General features: G+C 43.2%; 1 protein-coding gene across 7 annotated transcripts in view; it reads left to right on the top strand.

Annotated features, from left to right (window-relative positions):
* Positions 1–18,901, top strand: part of SPATS2L (spermatogenesis associated serine rich 2 like) — a 126,078-nt gene that overhangs the window by 84,320 nt on the left and 22,857 nt on the right. For all 7 annotated transcript variants that reach the window (XM_075070031.1, XM_075070032.1, XM_075070028.1 and 4 more), the window contains 2 exons: positions 1,444–1,644; positions 2,317–2,452. In XM_075070031.1, coding sequence (XP_074926132.1) covers positions 1,444–1,644; positions 2,317–2,452 — 337 coding nt within the window. The remainder of the gene's footprint in view (positions 1–1,443; positions 1,645–2,316; positions 2,453–18,901) is intronic.

Below are 18,901 nucleotides of genomic sequence, written 5' to 3'. Positions count from 1 at the left end.
TCTCTAATCTTTGTTGTAAGTGTTGCTGGGCTGGCACAGTTCTGCAGGGACTTGATGCAGACTTTCCCAAACTACTTTAATTTTGCTGAATTTCCTCAGTCGAACTTCAAAGTCTTGTTGCGACATGTTTAGATGTTGTTAGCTAGGCTATATCGATCTTTTAGTACTGGGCTTCAAAGTACAGTAGAACCTCAGAGTTATGAACAGCTCAGGAATGGAGACTGTTCATAACTCTGAACAAAATATTATGGTTCTTCTTTCAAAAGTTTCAAAAGTGACTTAATATAGCTTTGAAACTTTGCTATGTAGTTTACGTTTAACACAATAGTGTACAGTAGTGTAACACAATCTACTGTCTGATTGCACACTTCCGGGTCCAACTGATGTGTGTAGTTGACTGGTCAGTTCATAGCTGTTGTGTTCGTAACTCTGATGTTCTATTGTGGAATATTTGACATTTCAAACAAGATGTCAAGGTAAATAACAGATGAAATATGTAAATGGTAGAAACTATTTTTAAAGTATAAGCACTGGTCAAAGTGGATTTGTTTAAGAGGAAAGGCTTTTTTCATTTGTCATTTTTCTTCATGAATATCCAAAATTGTAAATTAAGTTAAATAATAGTAATTCTGCACTTAAATAAAGACTATCAAAGCCCTTTACAAACAAAGTGCCCGATGTCAGAAAACAAGTTGGGACAGATGTGGGAATAGAATCCAGGAGTGCTGACTCCCTGTCTGTGGTTTTAGCTGCTAGACTGGTTGCCTTAACTACCTATTAAGACTTGCAGAAGGTTCAAGGTAGTCATGTAGGCACTGAGTTCTTAGCTCCTACTCCTGTGTACAGACTACTGCATCTGAACTGAGAAGGTGAAAATTTGCATTTACATTCTGCATAATTAGGACTCTGACGGCCTGATATTTCTTGTTTCCACAGACAACTACAAATTTTTCTAACTTGGCTATTTTTGTGTATGTTTAATTCTTTATCTTCTCCAATATACCTTCTAATTCTCTATAAACAAATACAATAATCATAGCATTCCACACACCACATATTCATATTTCAAATATTTTGGGGCCTGTTTTTCCCCTGTGCTACTCCAGTCTTATGCAGTCTTACCTCTGTCTAGTTCAGGCCTACTATATTTGATGAAAGATTAAAATTAATGAAGTACATAGCTTATGGAATAAGATATTTGTACCATTTCAGCATAGAAAAGTCAAATCTCTTTATCATTTTTTGGCTGATGAAACACAAAAATCTGCTCAGATTGGTTTTTAATCACAAAGCCATTGTAATTCTGTTCTGTCAGTCTTTCAGGTTTTCTGTAGAATGCACACTGCTGAAACAGAAACTTCATTTTACCAGTGTTGAAACATTCTGATCCAATAACAATGAGTCAGAGTAACTCCTTACTCACTATTTGATGTTCTCTTTCAGACAGAAACCTAGAGCACAAGAGGATATCTGCAGATTTAAACCTAAAGTCTGTAAGTGGAACAGAACAGCGAGATACTTTTCAGTCATCAGTTCAACCGCTGACTAATACAGGCAGGCCAAAGTCAAAAACATCCACAGTTAAAGCATCCATCCCTGCACCCCATCTTGAAACAAAGCCAGACGATTCAATCAAGAAAAAGGGTAAAACAGATTTCTTTTCCTACTACAATTCATCAGTTGTTGTTCAGGGAGGTGATCAGATTTGCAGTGCATCATAGGAGGACTGCATCGAGAGTTGACATAAGGAGGAGAGGCAATGTATTGGGAATGGGATACCAGGGAATATTGCTCTTTACAGAGGACCAGCGTGTGGGTTTTTTCACTCTTCTCATCATTCTGAGGGATTCATAGGTTTAGTGGATCTGGTTCTGATCTCCTATAAATCAAGGGTAATTTCACTGAAGTTAATAAAGCTACTCCAGTATATGTGAGGGCAGAATCAGGCTCAGTGTAACTAACGTGGGCAGGAGTATCCCTATTCTGTTTGAAGTGCTTGTTCACAAACGAAGTGTCATTTGGGAATTTAAGAATGTGTTGTCAGTGTCTAAAACTAGTATTTGTTCTAGCTTTGATCCAGGGGCTGGAATGGGGTGAATTTTGTCTAATGTTCTCAGAAGTGGAAGCACCATAGAAATGTTAAGGGTGAAATTGAGGCCTTATTAAGTCAATGGCAAAACTTTCAATACCTTAAGTAGGACCAGAATTTCACTTTAACCATTCATTACAAGAAGCACTTTGAGATTTTTTCCCCCACCAGATTAGACAGCAATCGGTTTGTTCACTTTTGGACAATTTCTGTTTGTTTGTTTTTAGGTCCAAACATTGAAAAGTCCGTGAAAGATTTGCAACGTTGCACTGTTTCTTTAACTAGATACCGCATGATGATCAAAGAGGAAGTGGATAATTCAGTGAAGAAAATCAAAGCTGCCTTTGCTGAATTACACAGCTGGTAGGTAAATCAGTGAGGGAAAGACCTCTGCAAATCCTGGGCAAAGAGAGTCTCATGCAGGCCACAGGCATCTCAGGGAAACTTTGTTTAAATCCTGTTTGTGTATATCATTTGTTTTTACTCAGAAAAGATAGGTCAGTAAGTCACACCTCTCAGATCTTAAAATGCTTTAAAAAAGCATATATTGAGACACATGGGCTCAATCAAAATTCCTAACAATAAAATAAACCGACATACAGGCTGAGAGTTGGAAGATCCTTTGCTTTGGTCTAAATCTGCCCTATTGACCTCACTGGGAGCAGAGTCAGGCCAACACTGAACACTTTTGAAAATCCCACCTGTAGAATTCATTAAAGTTCTCCCAAAAGAATCCATACAGTGTATAACATAACTTACTGGCCATATTCTGTCCTCAGAGGGATAAGTGTGATGCCCAATAACTCAAATGGAGGTCATGTGCACACATCTGAGGGAGTTGGCCCTACAGATATATAACAATATAAATGTGATATCATTCTGTGATGGATCTGTTATGGTATCTCATGGGGCTTGCTTCAGCTCCCACTGAAGTCATTGGTAGTATTTCCAGTTCCTTCATGAGGAGCAGGAGCAGGCACACAGTCCAGTATGCTCAAATAGTGTCTTGAGTCAGGGAGTGAAAGGTCTAACTAAAGAGATCACTCACGAGCAAGGATAAAATAAACGTAATATAAACAACCATGAGTAAAGGTGAAATTTTGCTCTCACCTATGTGGGTGCAGCTAATGGGGTTGCATCCAAATAACTGAAATGATCATTTGGCCCTAAGGCTTTTCTGAGTATATCAGATACAGATTTCTGTTCATATCTAGTGCCCTACCAATACCTTATGCTCTTAGAAGCATTTCTGTGTCAAGGGGGGGAAAGTGAGTTGATCTCTATTCTATGGGGAGCCACACTAATGGAGTGAGACAGTTTAAAAGCAATGCCAAAACAGTGCCTCTCTCATGTGCCCTGGTCATTCCTGGTCTGTAGCTAGCTTCACCCACTTCTTGAGCTGTCTCAGCCTGCCCCATGTCCCTCCCCTGGAAGGAGAAGGATTGTGTGTAGCTTGTGGCATTTTATTGCCGTGCAATCACTCTCTGTGATCAAGAGCCACTGCTTACATTCTGATAGCAAAAGTGGCTGAAACTCAAGAAATGAACACTGGCCTTTAATTTGAGCAGAGACTCTAGTTCCTGATGCTTGCTGCTGGATTTCTATATGTTGTAATTTAATACATTAGGGTAAGAATGAAAACAAACTGTCTTATTATAACATCAAATCCTAGAATGCATAGGAAACTCAATCTTGAAAGTACAACCTTGTACCATTAATTTATGCAGCAGTCTCTCCTGTTCAGGATAATAATCAGTGGTCTTATTATGGCTCACACTTCGAGCACTGTACTTTGACTTCGTAGAGTTACATCTCCTTTACACTGGCATAAGCATGAACAGAACTAGTCCCACAGTCTTCAGTGATACTGTGTACAATAGCTGGGTACTGTACATAAGTTACTGTGCTAACTATTGCCTTTCTGGTGTTTTCATATTATAGCATTGGCAAGACTCTGTGATTTGACAAAACAAATGAATCTGCACCAAGCAATGTACATTGGCAGATCACCTTCCATTGCAAATCCAAATGTATTTTAGATCATTTGAAAACAAGGTCTCCCTCACCTCCCAGATGGGAATGGAAATATTTAATAGGACAGACACCCTCTAAAGAATACGTAGTACGGGACTGGGTCCTGGATTTAGAGGGACTTAACTGCAGCTGATGCAGGTCTGCTAGGAAAAAGCAGGGGATTAAATACAAGGAAAGCCTAGGGACTTGATGACTCATGAAACTGCTAACAGGCTACTGAGCTTTTCATATCTGTGTTGCAGCCCAGGTCAGTAGTGACTGAAAGAAGATACCATCTGATGGTTGCTCAGTGGCTTTACTGTATGGAAAATAAGCTTAAATCTTGAAACTACTTGCTGATAAATTCACAACTATTTTTAAAAGTAAAAAAGCTGAATTTTGCAGTTCTGGTCTGTTTTTTCTTTTAATTATTGTTTGTCTAAAATTGTATTTGTATACTGGACTAGAGAAGATGATCCCACGCGTAAAGTTAAATGTTTATATGGCAATAATCATCCAATCCATCTAAATAGCAAAGACAGAGCAGGTCACCTTTCTTCTGAAATTGAAACACAAATAGATTTTCCTTTGTAATACACTTTGGCTCAGTGGAAGAACCCAGGAAGTGTCAGACTAGATCACACTCATGGCCCATCTAGGCCAGTGTACTGTCTGTGATAGTGGCCAGTACCAGATGCTTCAGAGAAAGGTATAAGGACCCCACATTGGGTCGATGGGGGATAATCTGTGCTCCCCCTAGGTATCATCCTGTTCTCTACTGGCAGAGATTGACTTTAGCCCTTAGATGTGAAGCTTCATACCCATTGCAAAATATTTGTCATAATTAATTACAGTAATAGTGGATGTTCTTGATAACAAGATTTTAAAAGGGATTGGCTATGTTCTTGGCCTCAGCGATTTCCTGTGGTAATGGATTACATAAAAACATAAGAATGGCCATACTGGGTCAGACCAATGGGTCCATCCAACCCAATATCCTGTCTTCTGGCGCTGGCCAGTGCCTGATGCTTCAGGGGGAATGATCAGAACAGAGCAATTATCCTGTCATCCAGTTCCAGCTTCTGGCAGCCAGAGATTTAGGGACACCCAGAGAACATGGAGTTGTATCCCTGACCATCTTGGCTAATAGCCATGAACTTATCTAATTCTTTTTTTAAGCTAGTTAAACTTTTGGCCTTCACAACATCCTCTGGCAATGAGTTCCACAGGCTGGCTGTGTTTTTGTGTGAAGTAGTACTTCCTCATGCTTCTTTTAAACCTTCTGCCTATTAATTTCATTGGGTGACGTATGGATTCTTGTGCTATGTGAATGGGTAAATAACACTTCCTTATTCATTTTCTGTACACCGTTCATGTTTTTATAGACCTCTAGCATATCTCTCCTTAGTTCTCTCTTTTCAAAGCTCAACGGTCCCAGTCTTTTTAACCTCCTCTCATATGGAAGCTGGTCCATACCCCTAATTGTTTTTGTTGCCCTTTTCTGTACTTTTTCCAATTCTAATATATCTTTTTTGAGATGGGGCAACTAGAACTGCACACAGTATTCAACTTGTGGGTGCACTGTGTGTTTGTACAGTGGCATTATGATATTTTCTGTCCTCTTATCTATCCCTTTCTTAATTATCCCCAGCACTCTGTTCGCTTTTTTGACTGCTGCTGCACACTGAGCAGATGTTTTCAGAGAACTATCCACAATGACTCTAAGATCTCTTTCTTGAATGGTAACAACTAGTTTAGACCCCATCATTTTGTATGAATAGTTGGGATTATGTTTTCCAATGTGCATTACTTTGCATTTGTCATCATTGAATTTCATCTGCCATTTTCTTGCCCAGTCATCCAGTTTTGTGAGATCCCTTTGTAACTTTTCACAGTCTGCTTTGGACTTAACTATCTTGTGTACTTTTGTATCATCTGCAAACTTTGCCACCCCACTGTTTACCCCCTTTTTCCAGATCATTTATGAATATGTTAACAGCACTGACCACAGTACAGATCATAGGAGGACAGTGCTATTTACCTCTCCACTGTGAAAACTGACCATTTATCCCTACCCTTTGTTTTCTATCTTTTAACCAATTAGTGATCTGTGAGAGGACCGTCCCTCTTATCCCATGACTGTGTACTTTACTGAAGGGCCTTTGGTGAGGGGCCTTGACAAAGGCTTTCTGAAAGTCTTAGTACACTCTATCCACTGGATCACCTTTGTTCACATTTATTGACACCCTCAAAGAATTCTAATAAATTAGTGAAGCATGATTTCCCTTTACAAAAGCTGTGTTGTCTGTCCCCCAACATATTGTGTTATCTACATATCTGACCATTCTCTCTCTGTTTTAGCTCTCTATCAGAGAGTACCATAATACTGAATGAGGTTATATAACTCAGAGTGGCCACTTACAAATAGATGGTGGCCAACAGTAAGTGGGGCACTCATTATGCTTAGCCACATGTTTAGAATGAATTTCAGGACACACAAAAGTGAGGTCCTCATGGTGCTAGAATCCAGGCATCACAGAGCAGGGTGCTGTGCCAGCTTCTCCTACTCTGTACAGGCAACGCACCTTAGTGCTTACCATCAACAACCCATTTTGTGGCAATCTGAGCTCTGCTGAACAGAGACTGCCATTGCTAGTCATGCAAAATTATTTAATGTTTTCAGATAAAAATGCCTTGAAGCCATCATGTTAATATTTGTTTATGGCCTAAGTGGCAGTAGTTGCAAACCCAGGTGCATACTGATGAAAGGTGAGTTCATTAACCCATTGCATCACCGTTAGGTCTCATAGATATTTTGCATGGAACTTTGCATTATAAAACACATTCACAGATTTTGCTAGGAAGCCTTAATGCTTTTTAACTAAGTCAGCTGGCATAAGGGGTCTGATTTGCAGCTCAACTTCAACCCACTCTTCCTTTTTGTGCTAGTAGTTTTGCAAATCCAATTAATGTCATTTTTATGTTTAGGTAGTTGCAATCACTTACTTAGATCTGTAAATGATATTCATTAGGTCATAAAAATGAAGCATGAGCTGTAGAGGTCTGTCTCCAGGAGTCCACCTGCAAATGATCTGTGTTTCCAGACTGAGAAGCATGAGTATTCATTTCTCTATTTATTTCTCTTTTAGCTTATAAAGAACTGCTATGCTAGACAGCACATGCATCAAAATATATTTACAGTGATAAGAAATCAGTTCAAAAGGCACATGGAACCTGCTCCTGCTCCCATTTAAATCAATAGTAAAACTCCCATCTACTTCAGTGGGAGCAGGATCATGCTCATTAGGATACAGAAGTGCCAGCTAGTCTGTAAGAAACTAGAATACAATAGGGCAGGTCCATGTCTCTCAAGTTTCAGGCCCCACAGAACAGTTTCCTTCATACATCACAATGTTACAGCACAGATACTCTAATGGGATGAAGTCTGGGGTGAAAATCTCAGTGATGTGGTGCATCATCTTGCAATTGATTGTTAGGCCTAATTTTTGCCTGATTGAATGTGTGGAAAATCCATCAATTTCTTTGTTTTAACTACTAATACATAGTCATTCCATCAGCCTTCCTGGGAAATAAATATCCTTTCTGGGATAACTTTGTATGCACTGTATATCCTATGTGCACAGTAAGAAGTGACCTGATCATGTGAACACTTGCTCCATGGTGTGGTAACTTAAATGGGACTAGTCACAATAGTAACTGCTGTCACTGGTAGTAAGTGTTTGCAGGATTGGGCCTCATATGTTCAGCACGTAGCACCAGGCTTTGGGATTTTGCTTATGTTACTGTTGTCCCATGTTCCTGAATTTAAAATTAAAGAAAGCATCAGCAGCTGGTGGAAAGAGGATAAGATAATTAAGGGGAGCACTCAGACTACTGAATAGTTATCACTGTTCTGTTTATTGTAGCTCAGTATATTTATCAGTCTGGTAAAAAGTAAGTACACCTCTACCTCGATATAACGCTGTCCTTAGGAGCCAAAAAATCTTACCCTGTTATAGGTGAAACCATGTTATATTGAACTTGCTATGATCGAACGGAGTGCGCAGCACCGCCCCCCCAGAGCACTGCTTTACCACGTTATATCCAAATTCGTGTTATATCGGGTGGCATTATATCGAGGTAGCGGTGTAGTTTAACCAGACTTTTGTTTCCATGGCCAAGAGGAGAGCAGCCTGACCTAGTGAGGAATGTTAGTGACATAATGTTATCTTGTTCCCTTCATGCTGGTGATTCCAAAGCACTTACAAACTGTAGAGGAATCACTTCACTTCCCGGCTGCAGAAGGAAAGCCACCTATGGGGTCAGAAGGATCTCGGCAACATTACCCAGCAGTGTGGAATGGGAACTGAGAAGTACCATACCCAGTCAAACTGCAGGGGTATTTAGGTGGGCTGAATGCATTAAACCAGACTGGAAATTGGCCCATTCTTAGTACATGAAGCTAGCACCCCTATTCTTGGAAAAAGAGCCATGGGATTTTTAATTAACACACTTGGGCCTTGGCTACGCTGGCGCTTTACAGCGCTGCAACTTTCTCGCTCAGGAGTGTGAAAAAACACCCCCCTGAGCGCAGCAAGTTACAGCGCTGCAAAGCGCCAGTGTAAACAGCGCCCCAGCGCTGTAAGCTAATCCCCATGAGGAGGTGGAGTACCTGCAGCGCTGGGAGAGCTCTCTTCCAGCGCTGGCACTGCGACCACACTCGCACTTCAAAGCGCTGCCGTGGGAGCGCTCCCGTGGCAGCGCTGTACGGCTGCAAGTGTAGCCAAACCCTTAGTCAGGACTTTTGTTCTTATGTCTCCCCTGAAGGACAAAGGACGTTTTAGTTTCTATTGTTTTCTTTTAGTTTTGTGTTTTCCTTTGATTCAGTAGTAGGTGTCATCCCCTCCCTCCTTTATTTTTACTGCCTGTTCCCCTTGAAATCAGTATCAAATCAGTCTTTAGGGTATTCCAATATCTCTTTCTGAGAAGGAGTGACTAGTTTTTCAGTTCACTGGCTTACCAATTGCAGCAGGAGCAAAGGACTGCAGAGACAACTTCATCTGGCTGCTTCTTGCCCCTAAGCAGCAACTTGTCCCATTATTACAAAGGAAAATTAACATTGCACGTGGTCAGAGACATCTTGAGATTTTCAGCAGATTGTTCCAAAGTGTTTTCTGTCCTTAGTAGCAGAGACTATAGGGCCAGGGGTGGCAACAGCTGGAGGAAGTCTTATGTCTCCAGCCAGCTTGTAAATCACCTTGTGTTTAACTGATGGCAGAAGATTACTCCTGAATGAGCTCAGTCAAGGCTGTTGTTAAAAAGTCACCTATGTGACAAAACGGTGCTTTCCCCCATGTTAACTGAAAGGAATGATGTGGAGCAGATGTGCTGTGTTGCACTGTAACATCTTGAAGGAATGCAGCGCTTATTTCCTCATTTAACTTGTAATGAAACAGGGCCAAAAAACAATCCTGGAAATGTCAATTTAAAAATAAACGCTGCAGGACAGGAAGTTTAAAAGGCACTTGTGTCGGTGTAATTCTTCCCTTAAGCCTCAGATGATGTGATAATGACGTACTTTTATATGCTGCCTTTCATCCCAAAGAATCCAAAGCATTTTGTAGACCCTGGGCTGGACTATGTGTGATCCTTGTATTACCGTTTTGCTACCTGGTGCACAATGTACCATGCCTCCTTTGTCCAGATTGTGCCTTGTCCCCAGATTGTGCCTCTTGTGCAGCAACTAGGCACTGGCCTAGTCCCTGTCCTGGGAGGAGCACAGGGATTATGTCCTGCTCATTTCCTCAAGAATACTAGCAAACCTCAAAGGGGGCATGGGGAGGCAAAGTGAGGACCTCATCCCTCCTCCACTCTAGCAGGCAGAACTGGCTGGATGCAAAGAAAACACCCTGGGTGTATGCCCACTGTGCCTCACACATGTACCTAGAAGCCATCAAGAGGGTTTTACATTGCACATGGTTGCCAGTTGGTTCTTCAGCGCACCCAACATTGGCATGTGTCTATCAGGCATACTTGACCTTAAAATATAAATAAAAATCAGTTCATCGACTACTCAGATACAGCCAACTCTGGGATGCAACTGTGTACCAGCACACAGCCACATTATAGACCAGTTTGGGATAGTACGTGAAGAAGAATTCTATACGCCAATTAGACTGCAGGGGAAATTTTGGAAGGCAGAATGTACTTCTCAACCTCCTCCAATTAGAATTTGATCAAGACAGTGGCTGGGGCTAACACTCATATACTATAATAGCATGTTCTCACTTTCCCATGAAAAGGCTGAATAAGAATTTTGGGGGTGGAAAATAGCCCCCAGGAAATTTGAGTGAAATGTCAGAAGCACAAAAGGAGCCACAGTCCTCATAACACCTTTCACCAGAAAATCATTTTCACATATCAGACATCTACGCATAAAGTCATATGGAAAACTAAAAGGAACCATCTGCTATTTGCCCATATGGTCCACTTACCACCACAAATGGAAAATAATCTGTAGAGAATAATAAGGGGCAGATTTAATTACATTGCATGCAGAACTGGCCCGAACAGACATCCTCTCTCCTTTTCATCTCAGACATATTCATAGCTCCAGTGCCTTAAAGTGAACACTAAAAACACTACAATCAGGATTTTTGATGTGAGCAAATAGTACTTGAAAGCTTTTCCATATGGTGGATAGGAATTGGCGCCATAATAATGTTGGAAAAACGAAGTCGTATTCAAACAAATCCTGGGCAAAGATGGGTAGCATGTATTCGATGTATGTGGAGGAAAAGGCAGCTTCTTGGTATCATTTTAAATTTAAAAACAGAGGCTGGAATAATTTAAAAGGATGTATCTCTGCTCTTTGAGCATTGGCTGATCAGTAGCGCTGCCAACTGTCCCAATTTTAGAGTAGCAGAATGAACCTAATGCATTTCCATCCTGACAATCTAACATGACGGCATTTAAAGATGTTTGTTCTCTATTGCTCAGATAACCCCGTCCGTGCTCTGCTGACTTGGTGGGATTTAATTTTCAGGTATCTTAAAGGCTTTCATAAGGAGGAGGGAGAAAACTTGTTCACCTTAGCCTCTAAGGATAGAACAAGAAGCAATGGGCTTAAAATGCAGCAAGGGAGGTTTAGGTTGGACATTAGGAAAAAGTTCCTAACTGTCAGGGTAGTTAAACACTGGAATAAATTGCCTAGGGAGGTTGTGGGATCTCCATCTCTGGAGATATTTAAGAGTAGGTTAGATAAATGTCTATCAGGGATGGTCTAGACAGTATTTGGTCCTGCCATGAGGGCAGGGGACTGGACTAGATGACCTCTCGAGGTCCCTTCCAGTCCTAGAATCTATGAATGAGGATGCTGCCTCAAAGTGGTGGTGGTCTTTCTGGTGTTGGGGACCCCAATGCTCTGGTAATAACTGGCTGTGTGGTAGGCAAGAGCAGGCATTACCAGAACTCATTTAGCCAATCTTCTTGTCCACTTCCAGGAAGTCCTCTTTGGCTGTATTTCCAGGTCTTTTTCACCAGCTCTTTCCATCTGAATTTTTGTCTTCCTTGTTCCTTTGAACCATTTTCTTTCAAGTCTTCCCAGAGCTCCTTCTCATGATTGTGTTGATACCAGTCTTACCCCAGATGCATGGATATCCTAAGATCCACGTGAACCTTGGAAAACCCATTGTTTCCTGATGCCTCCACACAGTCCTCAGGATCACACCAGGAAGAAGCCATGCCTCTACTAGCTGTGCAGTAGAAACTGTGAAAGGAGACCCAGAAAGAGTTAGTGGAGCAGCATTAATTCCTAGTTGGTTATTTGCTCAAATATCTGTGAAGTCTGGAGGGGAGCATGCCTCAGAAAGCTGCTGCCCTGAAATGCTTGAAGATCCCAAACTCCACAGAACTGCAGCAGAGGGGCTTGTGCCTAGTTTCTTTTCCCTTACCTCTGGCAGATTCTGGTAGTTTGGGTTACCTTCCACATGTGCTGCAAGGGGAGCAGAAAGCTTTCATTACATAGCTTTCATTTGGTGCCAAGTTTGATGTGTGGTCCCTTTCCTTACCTTTAGTATTCTGAGGTATCTGACACCCCAAAAGAGAGAAGGGTTTTTTTTACTCTGTTTCTTCCCTTGACAGATGTAGAAACTCCGTTCGTCTCCTTGCACCTCTTATTGAACTTCCTTCTCAGTTTCATTCTTTTAGCCTTAGAGATGTTAACTTGTAGCCCATATTTTCTCACTTTCTCTAAGCCATTAGTATGGTTTTCTAGTGTGTGTCATGTCATTTCTATAGTCTAGATCATGCACACCTCAGTAGTCTATACATTTCCTCTTGCCTATAGTTATCCACATGAAGAGGGTGACTTTATCCCTAAATAGGGAGAGATGCCTTGATCTTGCATTGTGATCAACACAGGCAGATTGTTGTACCCACGCAGATCACAGTGTAAGATCAAAGTCATGGTCAGCAAACACGCCACCTTCAGTCATGATCTCACAAGCTGTCACAAGCTGAGCAGGATCTGACTTATCCAGTATATGGTGAGGAAGGTTCGACCCATGGTGAGGGCATGAGCTTAGGATTCAGGAGAGCCAGGTACCACACTGCAGCAGGTTTCCAGTGTGACTTGGGGAAGTCCTTGGTCTGTCCCTGCCTCAAGTCCTCATCCATAAAATGGCAATAACAGCACTGCCCTACCTCACAGGGATGTTGTGAGATATAGTTAAGATTGTGAGTTGCTCAGCTACTATGGTAATGAGGGCCATACCTTAGATACATAGGAAGGAAACACATTGGGTTGTATGTAGGAAACCTGCTCAGTTTACTGATGACATATAACTCAACCAATGTCAATGGAATTGTTAAGACGTAGTGAGGTCTTGTGGGTTGTTATTTCATTCATGTTTTCACCCATGGATGTAGTGGCTTCAGTTTCTGGGAATGCATGAGTGGCACCATCATTGTACGCAAAGCATGCATGACATGCTCCAAGACAGGCTGTGCCCACAGGACAATTCTGTCAGGCCCTCAAACAAAGTGGTGTCCTCTGCACAGCAGCACCTCGCATATATAATGCGCAAGAGGCCACGCTGTGTGGAGGATGCCATTTTGCATGCAAGTGTATGTCACGACTCACAGATTGTGCCCACTCCTGGCCCCGTGTGGACCGTGGGGTCGGGGGGTGCCCCTTTCAGTGAGACAGCCCTTCTTCGGGGTCCACTCTCTGTCCGGGTTAGACCCCTCCATCTCCTGGAGCCACACCTCTCTGAGCCTTAGCAGACCTGTTTCTCATCGTGGGCCCCCTCAAGGAGTTTACTTGCTCTGGGCCCCCAGGGCCTCCACCCCCCACAGGGGATGATGCAACCCTGTTCTCTAGACCAGAGTGACTCTCAGCCAGTGTAAAACAGGAGGGTTTATTGAGCGTTGAACACAGCACAGGAAACTATCAGGGCCTCAGGCCTGGCTGCCCTCAGCATAGCACATCCCAATCTCCCCTGCATCCACATGGGCTCTGTCTGCTCCCTCTCTCCAGTCCCGAGCCCCCCCTGCTTCCCAGCTGGGCATCTGATATCACTGGCCCCAAGCCCTGCCTTTGTCCATTGTCTTCTCTCCAAGTAAACAGGGTCGCCTGGGTCTCCTCTCTTCTCTTCTGTCCTCTGGCTGGAGAACCGGCTGGTTAGGTCACCAGGGTCCTCTCTTTACAGTCCACTGTCCTCCCACTGGCCACGAATCCTGAACTTGGCCTCCGGGTCACCAGGTCGTCAGGTCACCAGTTACTGAGGTATCCATCCTCCAGGCCATTGACTGGGGTCCTGAGTTCCCTCTCCAGTCTTATGTAACAACAAACTCCCTCTCCTCTCACCTCGTTAAACCAGTAATACCCAGGGAAACTGAGTCCCACCCTCTCTGCATGCAACTGATTGGAAAAACAAAGGAAAAAACAAGAAACTCCTCCCACTTCGTCACAATGTACTATTACATACCTGACTAAATATGTCATGGTGTGCCCATAGACAGTGACTAAAGCTGTCATTTAGTCACAGAATCAATGACTTCCAAAGACCTCTGTGACTTTAGCCAGTGCCGACTACCCCCATAGCTCCCAGCCACCACGGATGGCAGGGGTAAGCCCTGCAGCTCCCTGCTACCACGGGCAACGGGGGGATCCGCCACTCCTGGCCGACAAAGGAGACCCCCGCCACCACGGGCAGCAGAGGGGATCTGCCGCTCTCAGCTGCCATGGGTGGCAAGGGGGATCCCCACTGCTCCCAACATCGTGGGCAACAGCAGGGACCCAGTGGCAGGGGGAATCCCCACTACTCCTGGCCATTGCGGGCAGCTGGGGGGACCCTGGCAGCTCCCAGCCGCAGCAGGCTGCAGGGAGGATCCCCAGAGCTCCCGGTTGCCATGGGAGACTGGGGGGACTCCCGCAGCTTGGAGTCACCAGTAGAGGGGGAGCCTGGAGCTCCCAGCTGCACACCTCCTCCACCCACTGCAGCTGCCCAGGCTTCTCATTTTGTCATGGGTAATTTTAGTAAAAGTTCAGACCGGTCACGGCTTCTGTGAATTTTTTATTATTGCCTGTGACCTGTCCATGACTTTAAATATCCCTGACAAAAACTTAACTATGACCAATAGCACAGATTTGCTTTTTATGACTCATGAATACCAGCAGTGTGGTAAAACTCCTCCTGAAGAGTAGTAGTTGTACATGGGAAGTAGATACTTTTTCAGTGTTAACATCTCATCTATTTTTTCTTTCTTTGAAAATATCAGCAATGAGCCTGGTTTGTACTATGAGCTAATAACCTGTGAGATTTCAGCTTTAAAAACAAAGCTATTTCTTGGTTAGCCCAGTATCCCCCCAAAACCTAATTTTTCTGTACTCCCTAACTTTAAAACTGTAAAAGAGATCCTTTTGTTTTTTTAAGTTATAAAAATAAAAATGTTCTCCCATGCTGAGGCTCACTATGCCAGTTTTTAGCCGAAACACTTTTTATAGCCAGGTTATAAATTCTTAGCTGATTGTAAAGTGACTTGTAAAGAAAAATGCAAACAGACCTATAACTGTTACAGTATTCATAGGCACCACTATAATCAAGGGTTATTAGATAGAATCATATTAGTAAAGGTAGTGTTACAAAGTTCCTCCTCTACCTTGGTGGGTCCTGCGCTTATTGGCGGATTTGTTCACCTCAGTGATCTTCCCCTCTTGTGGAACCCACAGTCTGGGTCAGCTCCTCCTGTGTCTGATCAGGAGTTGGGAGGTTTGGGGGGAACCCAGGTTGCGAGGCAGCTGGGGGACCATGGCAGCTCCCAGCCGCAGACGCTGCAGGGAAGGTCCGAGCTCGGTTGCATGGGAGGGGGGGACTCCGGCTTTGGGCGTCACAGTAGAGGGGGGCCTGGAGCTCCCAGCTGCCACCTTCTCCACCCTGCGCGCCGTTCTCATTTTGTATCGGGTCATTTTAGTAAAGTTCGGGCCGTCACGGTTCTGATGAATTTTATGTATTGCCTGTGACTTCCATTGACTTATAATATCCTGAAAACGTTAACTTTATACCAATAGCAACGATTTGTTTTTATGATCTGATACCAGCAGTGTGGTAAATCCTCCTGAAGGTGTGTTGTACATGGGAGTAGATACTTTTTCAGTGTTAACATTCATCTATTTTATTCTTTTTTGAATATCAGCATGAGCCTGGTTCCTGTACTATGAGCTAAAGACCTGTGAGAATTCGCTTTAAAAACAAAGTATTTCTTGGTTAGCCCGTAATCCCCACCTATTTTTTCTGTACTCCTACTTTAACACTGTAAAGAGATCCTTTTGTTTTTTAGTTATAAATAAAATGTTCTTCCATGCTGAGGCTCCTATGCCAGTTTTTTAGCCGAACACGTTTTTATAGCCCGGTTATACACATTCTTTAGTGCTGATTGTAAAGTGCTTGTAAAGAAAATGAAACAGACCTATTAACTGTTAAAAGTATTCATAGGCACAACTTAATCAGGGTTATTAGTAGCATCTATTAGTTAAAGGTAGTTTTACAAGTTCGCTCCCTACTTGGTGGGTCTGCGCTTCTTTGGCGGATTTGTTCACTCGTGATCTTCCCCTCTTGTGGAACCACAGTCTGGGTCAGCTCCTCTGTGTCTCTTCAGCGAGTTGGGAGGTTTGGGGACCCAGTGGCCCCCTCTATCGGGTCGCCAGCTGTGGATACCGCTGTCTATGTGCCTCCTGTAACGCTGCGATGGACAGCTACAACTTCCCTGGGCTACTTTCCCATGGCCTCTCCAACACGCTTCTTTTTATCTCACCACAGGACTTCCTTGATGTCTGATAAGTGCTTGTCCTCCTCACTCTCCAGCTGTCCTCTTCTACTCTCAGCTCCTTGCTGTCTTGCTCCAGCTTCCTACACCCACCTTCTCCTCTGGCCCTTTCCTGCTGACTGCGGTGGCTCCTTTTTAACCCGGGCTGCCTGATTAGCCTGCACTTGGTGGCTGCAGGTGTTGTATCGTACGCTTCTCTGCTGCTTCTAGAGATCTTATTGGCTCCAGGTGCCTTCGATTAACTGGAAGCAACTGCCTTTGGTTACATGGTCCTGGGACTTTGTTTAGGCCTGGGGCTAATACTGTTTCAATACTTTCTTGTAGCATCTTGGCCTTGCCCTCCAGTAGGTGTCATACTGGACTTACAGTACACTCCATAATGGAAAGCCCTGGGCACTTATCCACTCTTTCAGCTGGTGGCACTGTAGGAGGAGATTTCAGTGAATGATTTTACCTCACATCTCTGTTTGCGTTTCATGCAGCTACTTTGTGCCAGATAAAATCGTTCTACGTTGCTTGCTATGATACAACTGTATATCTACTACAGTGATCCATAGGAACTTTGGGTATCCATGACTTCAATCCAGTGCTATATGTAGAATGCTAGTTTACGAGAGTTGCACTATGTAATCTACTGACTATTCTTACGGGATTCATTACATGTAAAGAAAGATTTCGGGCATGCGATTTGCGTTCAGGACTGTTACAGCTTTTTAATCACCTAGTTACAGATGCTCCAGGTGGTGCATATCTATGCACCACTCATTCTCGCTTTCTATCTGTATGTTTTAAGACATACTTTGCGTTTTTAGCTCAGCGAGACTGCTTTTTTCTAACCTCCTCTTATAGAAGCTTTGCCTCATGTAATCACCTTTCCATTTCCACCATTGGATCCATATATTAACTTAGGGGTAAGTACATACACAATGAAGTAATGGTCAGGAGATACTATAAAATATCATGGGGGCTGGACTAGATTAGTGTCCTTGAATTGCTGTGTATGTCAGGATCAGGTACGTAGTGATCATAAGCTTCTCTCAGCCTTCCTATGAATATTTCAATGTGTGCCAACTGTCAAAAATTCTCGGCAGGATATTTCGGGCTGCTCCAAAGGCCATTACAGTCAATGATTTTTATCATACTTCAATCGTCTTTGGATTAGGCATTAAGCTATTGAAGTGATGGGAAGGTCATTGACTTTTAATGGCCTTGGATCAGGCCCTAAATCTCTCGCGAATTTTGACCGTTGGACCCTATTGACTATTCTATGGGAAGGTGAGAAGCTTCATGATCAATCCTGTACTTGATCTGACGATACACAGCAATTCAGGGAATTAATCTAGTTCCGCCGGTTAGTTTATTTAGATATCTCTCTTGACCAATTACTTTTTCATTTTGTGTATCCTGTACTTTCCTCCTAAGGTTCATAGATGTGATCCAATGTGCGAATGGAAGGTGCTTACCTGAGGCAAGCTCTATATGATTTTAGGTTTAGAAAACAAGCAGTCTCTCTGATTTCAAAACGCAATGTTTAGTCTGTAACATAAGTACAAAGAGCTGAATGATTTGGGTCCAATATCTGCACACTGGGATCTGTAAACGGGTGATTACAAGCTTTGTACATTCCTGAAGCACTGTTGATGCTTCGAGAATGGCTTTCTTTACAGTAATATCCCGTAAGAATAGTCTTAGTGAATAGTTCTGGCACTTCTGTACAGCATTCTTACATATTGTTCAACTTATTTTGTTTTATGGAGCCAGTTTCCTATGTATCATGCTCTTGCATTTCCTGTATTTGCCTAGCAATCCACGTTGGATTTTATTTTTATTCTGTACAAAGGTAGGTTGATGGGAAAGCAGACCCTGAGATGTAGGAAATCTTTCACTGAATTCTCTCTCTCGCTGAAAGTGTATGTGAAGTGCCCATGGGCTTTTATATATGTGGTTCTTTAATGTCATTATGGTCACCTCTGTGATGGGGAGGCCAGATTGAGCTACAAAAGTTCCTGAGAACAGGGTATGTTAGCCCGGCTAAACATTCCCATAGGACCCTGGTAACACAACTGGCGTTGCTCCATTGTTATCAGGCACCTGGAGCCATTAAGATCTTTCTAGAAGGCGCAGACCGACATAGCTCTTTATTGCACACCCTGCAGCCCATCAAGGCAGGTTAATCAGGGCACTGGGTTTAAAAGGAGCTCCCCAGTCAGGCAGGAGGAGCAGAGGAGAGTGTGTGTGTGAGGGCTGGGAGCAGAAGGAAGCGCGTGGGTTAGAGATGCCTGTACAGCTGGGGATTGAGGGGCACGATTTATCACGACATCGGAGGAAGGTCTGTGGGTGAGGATAAGAATGTGTTTGGAGGAAGGCCATGGGGAAGTATAGCCGCGGAGTTGTAGCTGTCATGCAAGTTTACGGAGGCCACTTAGAAGCTGTGATCACAGGGCTGGGCTGACCCGGAGTAGAGGTGGCCCT

The sequence above is a fragment of the Chelonoidis abingdonii genome, chromosome 10, assembly GCF_003597395.2.
Source record: "Chelonoidis abingdonii isolate Lonesome George chromosome 10, CheloAbing_2.0, whole genome shotgun sequence".
NCBI classification, from domain to species: Eukaryota; Metazoa; Chordata; order Testudines; family Testudinidae; genus Chelonoidis; species Chelonoidis abingdonii.
The sequence above is the reverse complement of the archived record's forward strand: the minus strand, read 5'-3'. Positions and strand labels throughout refer to the sequence as shown.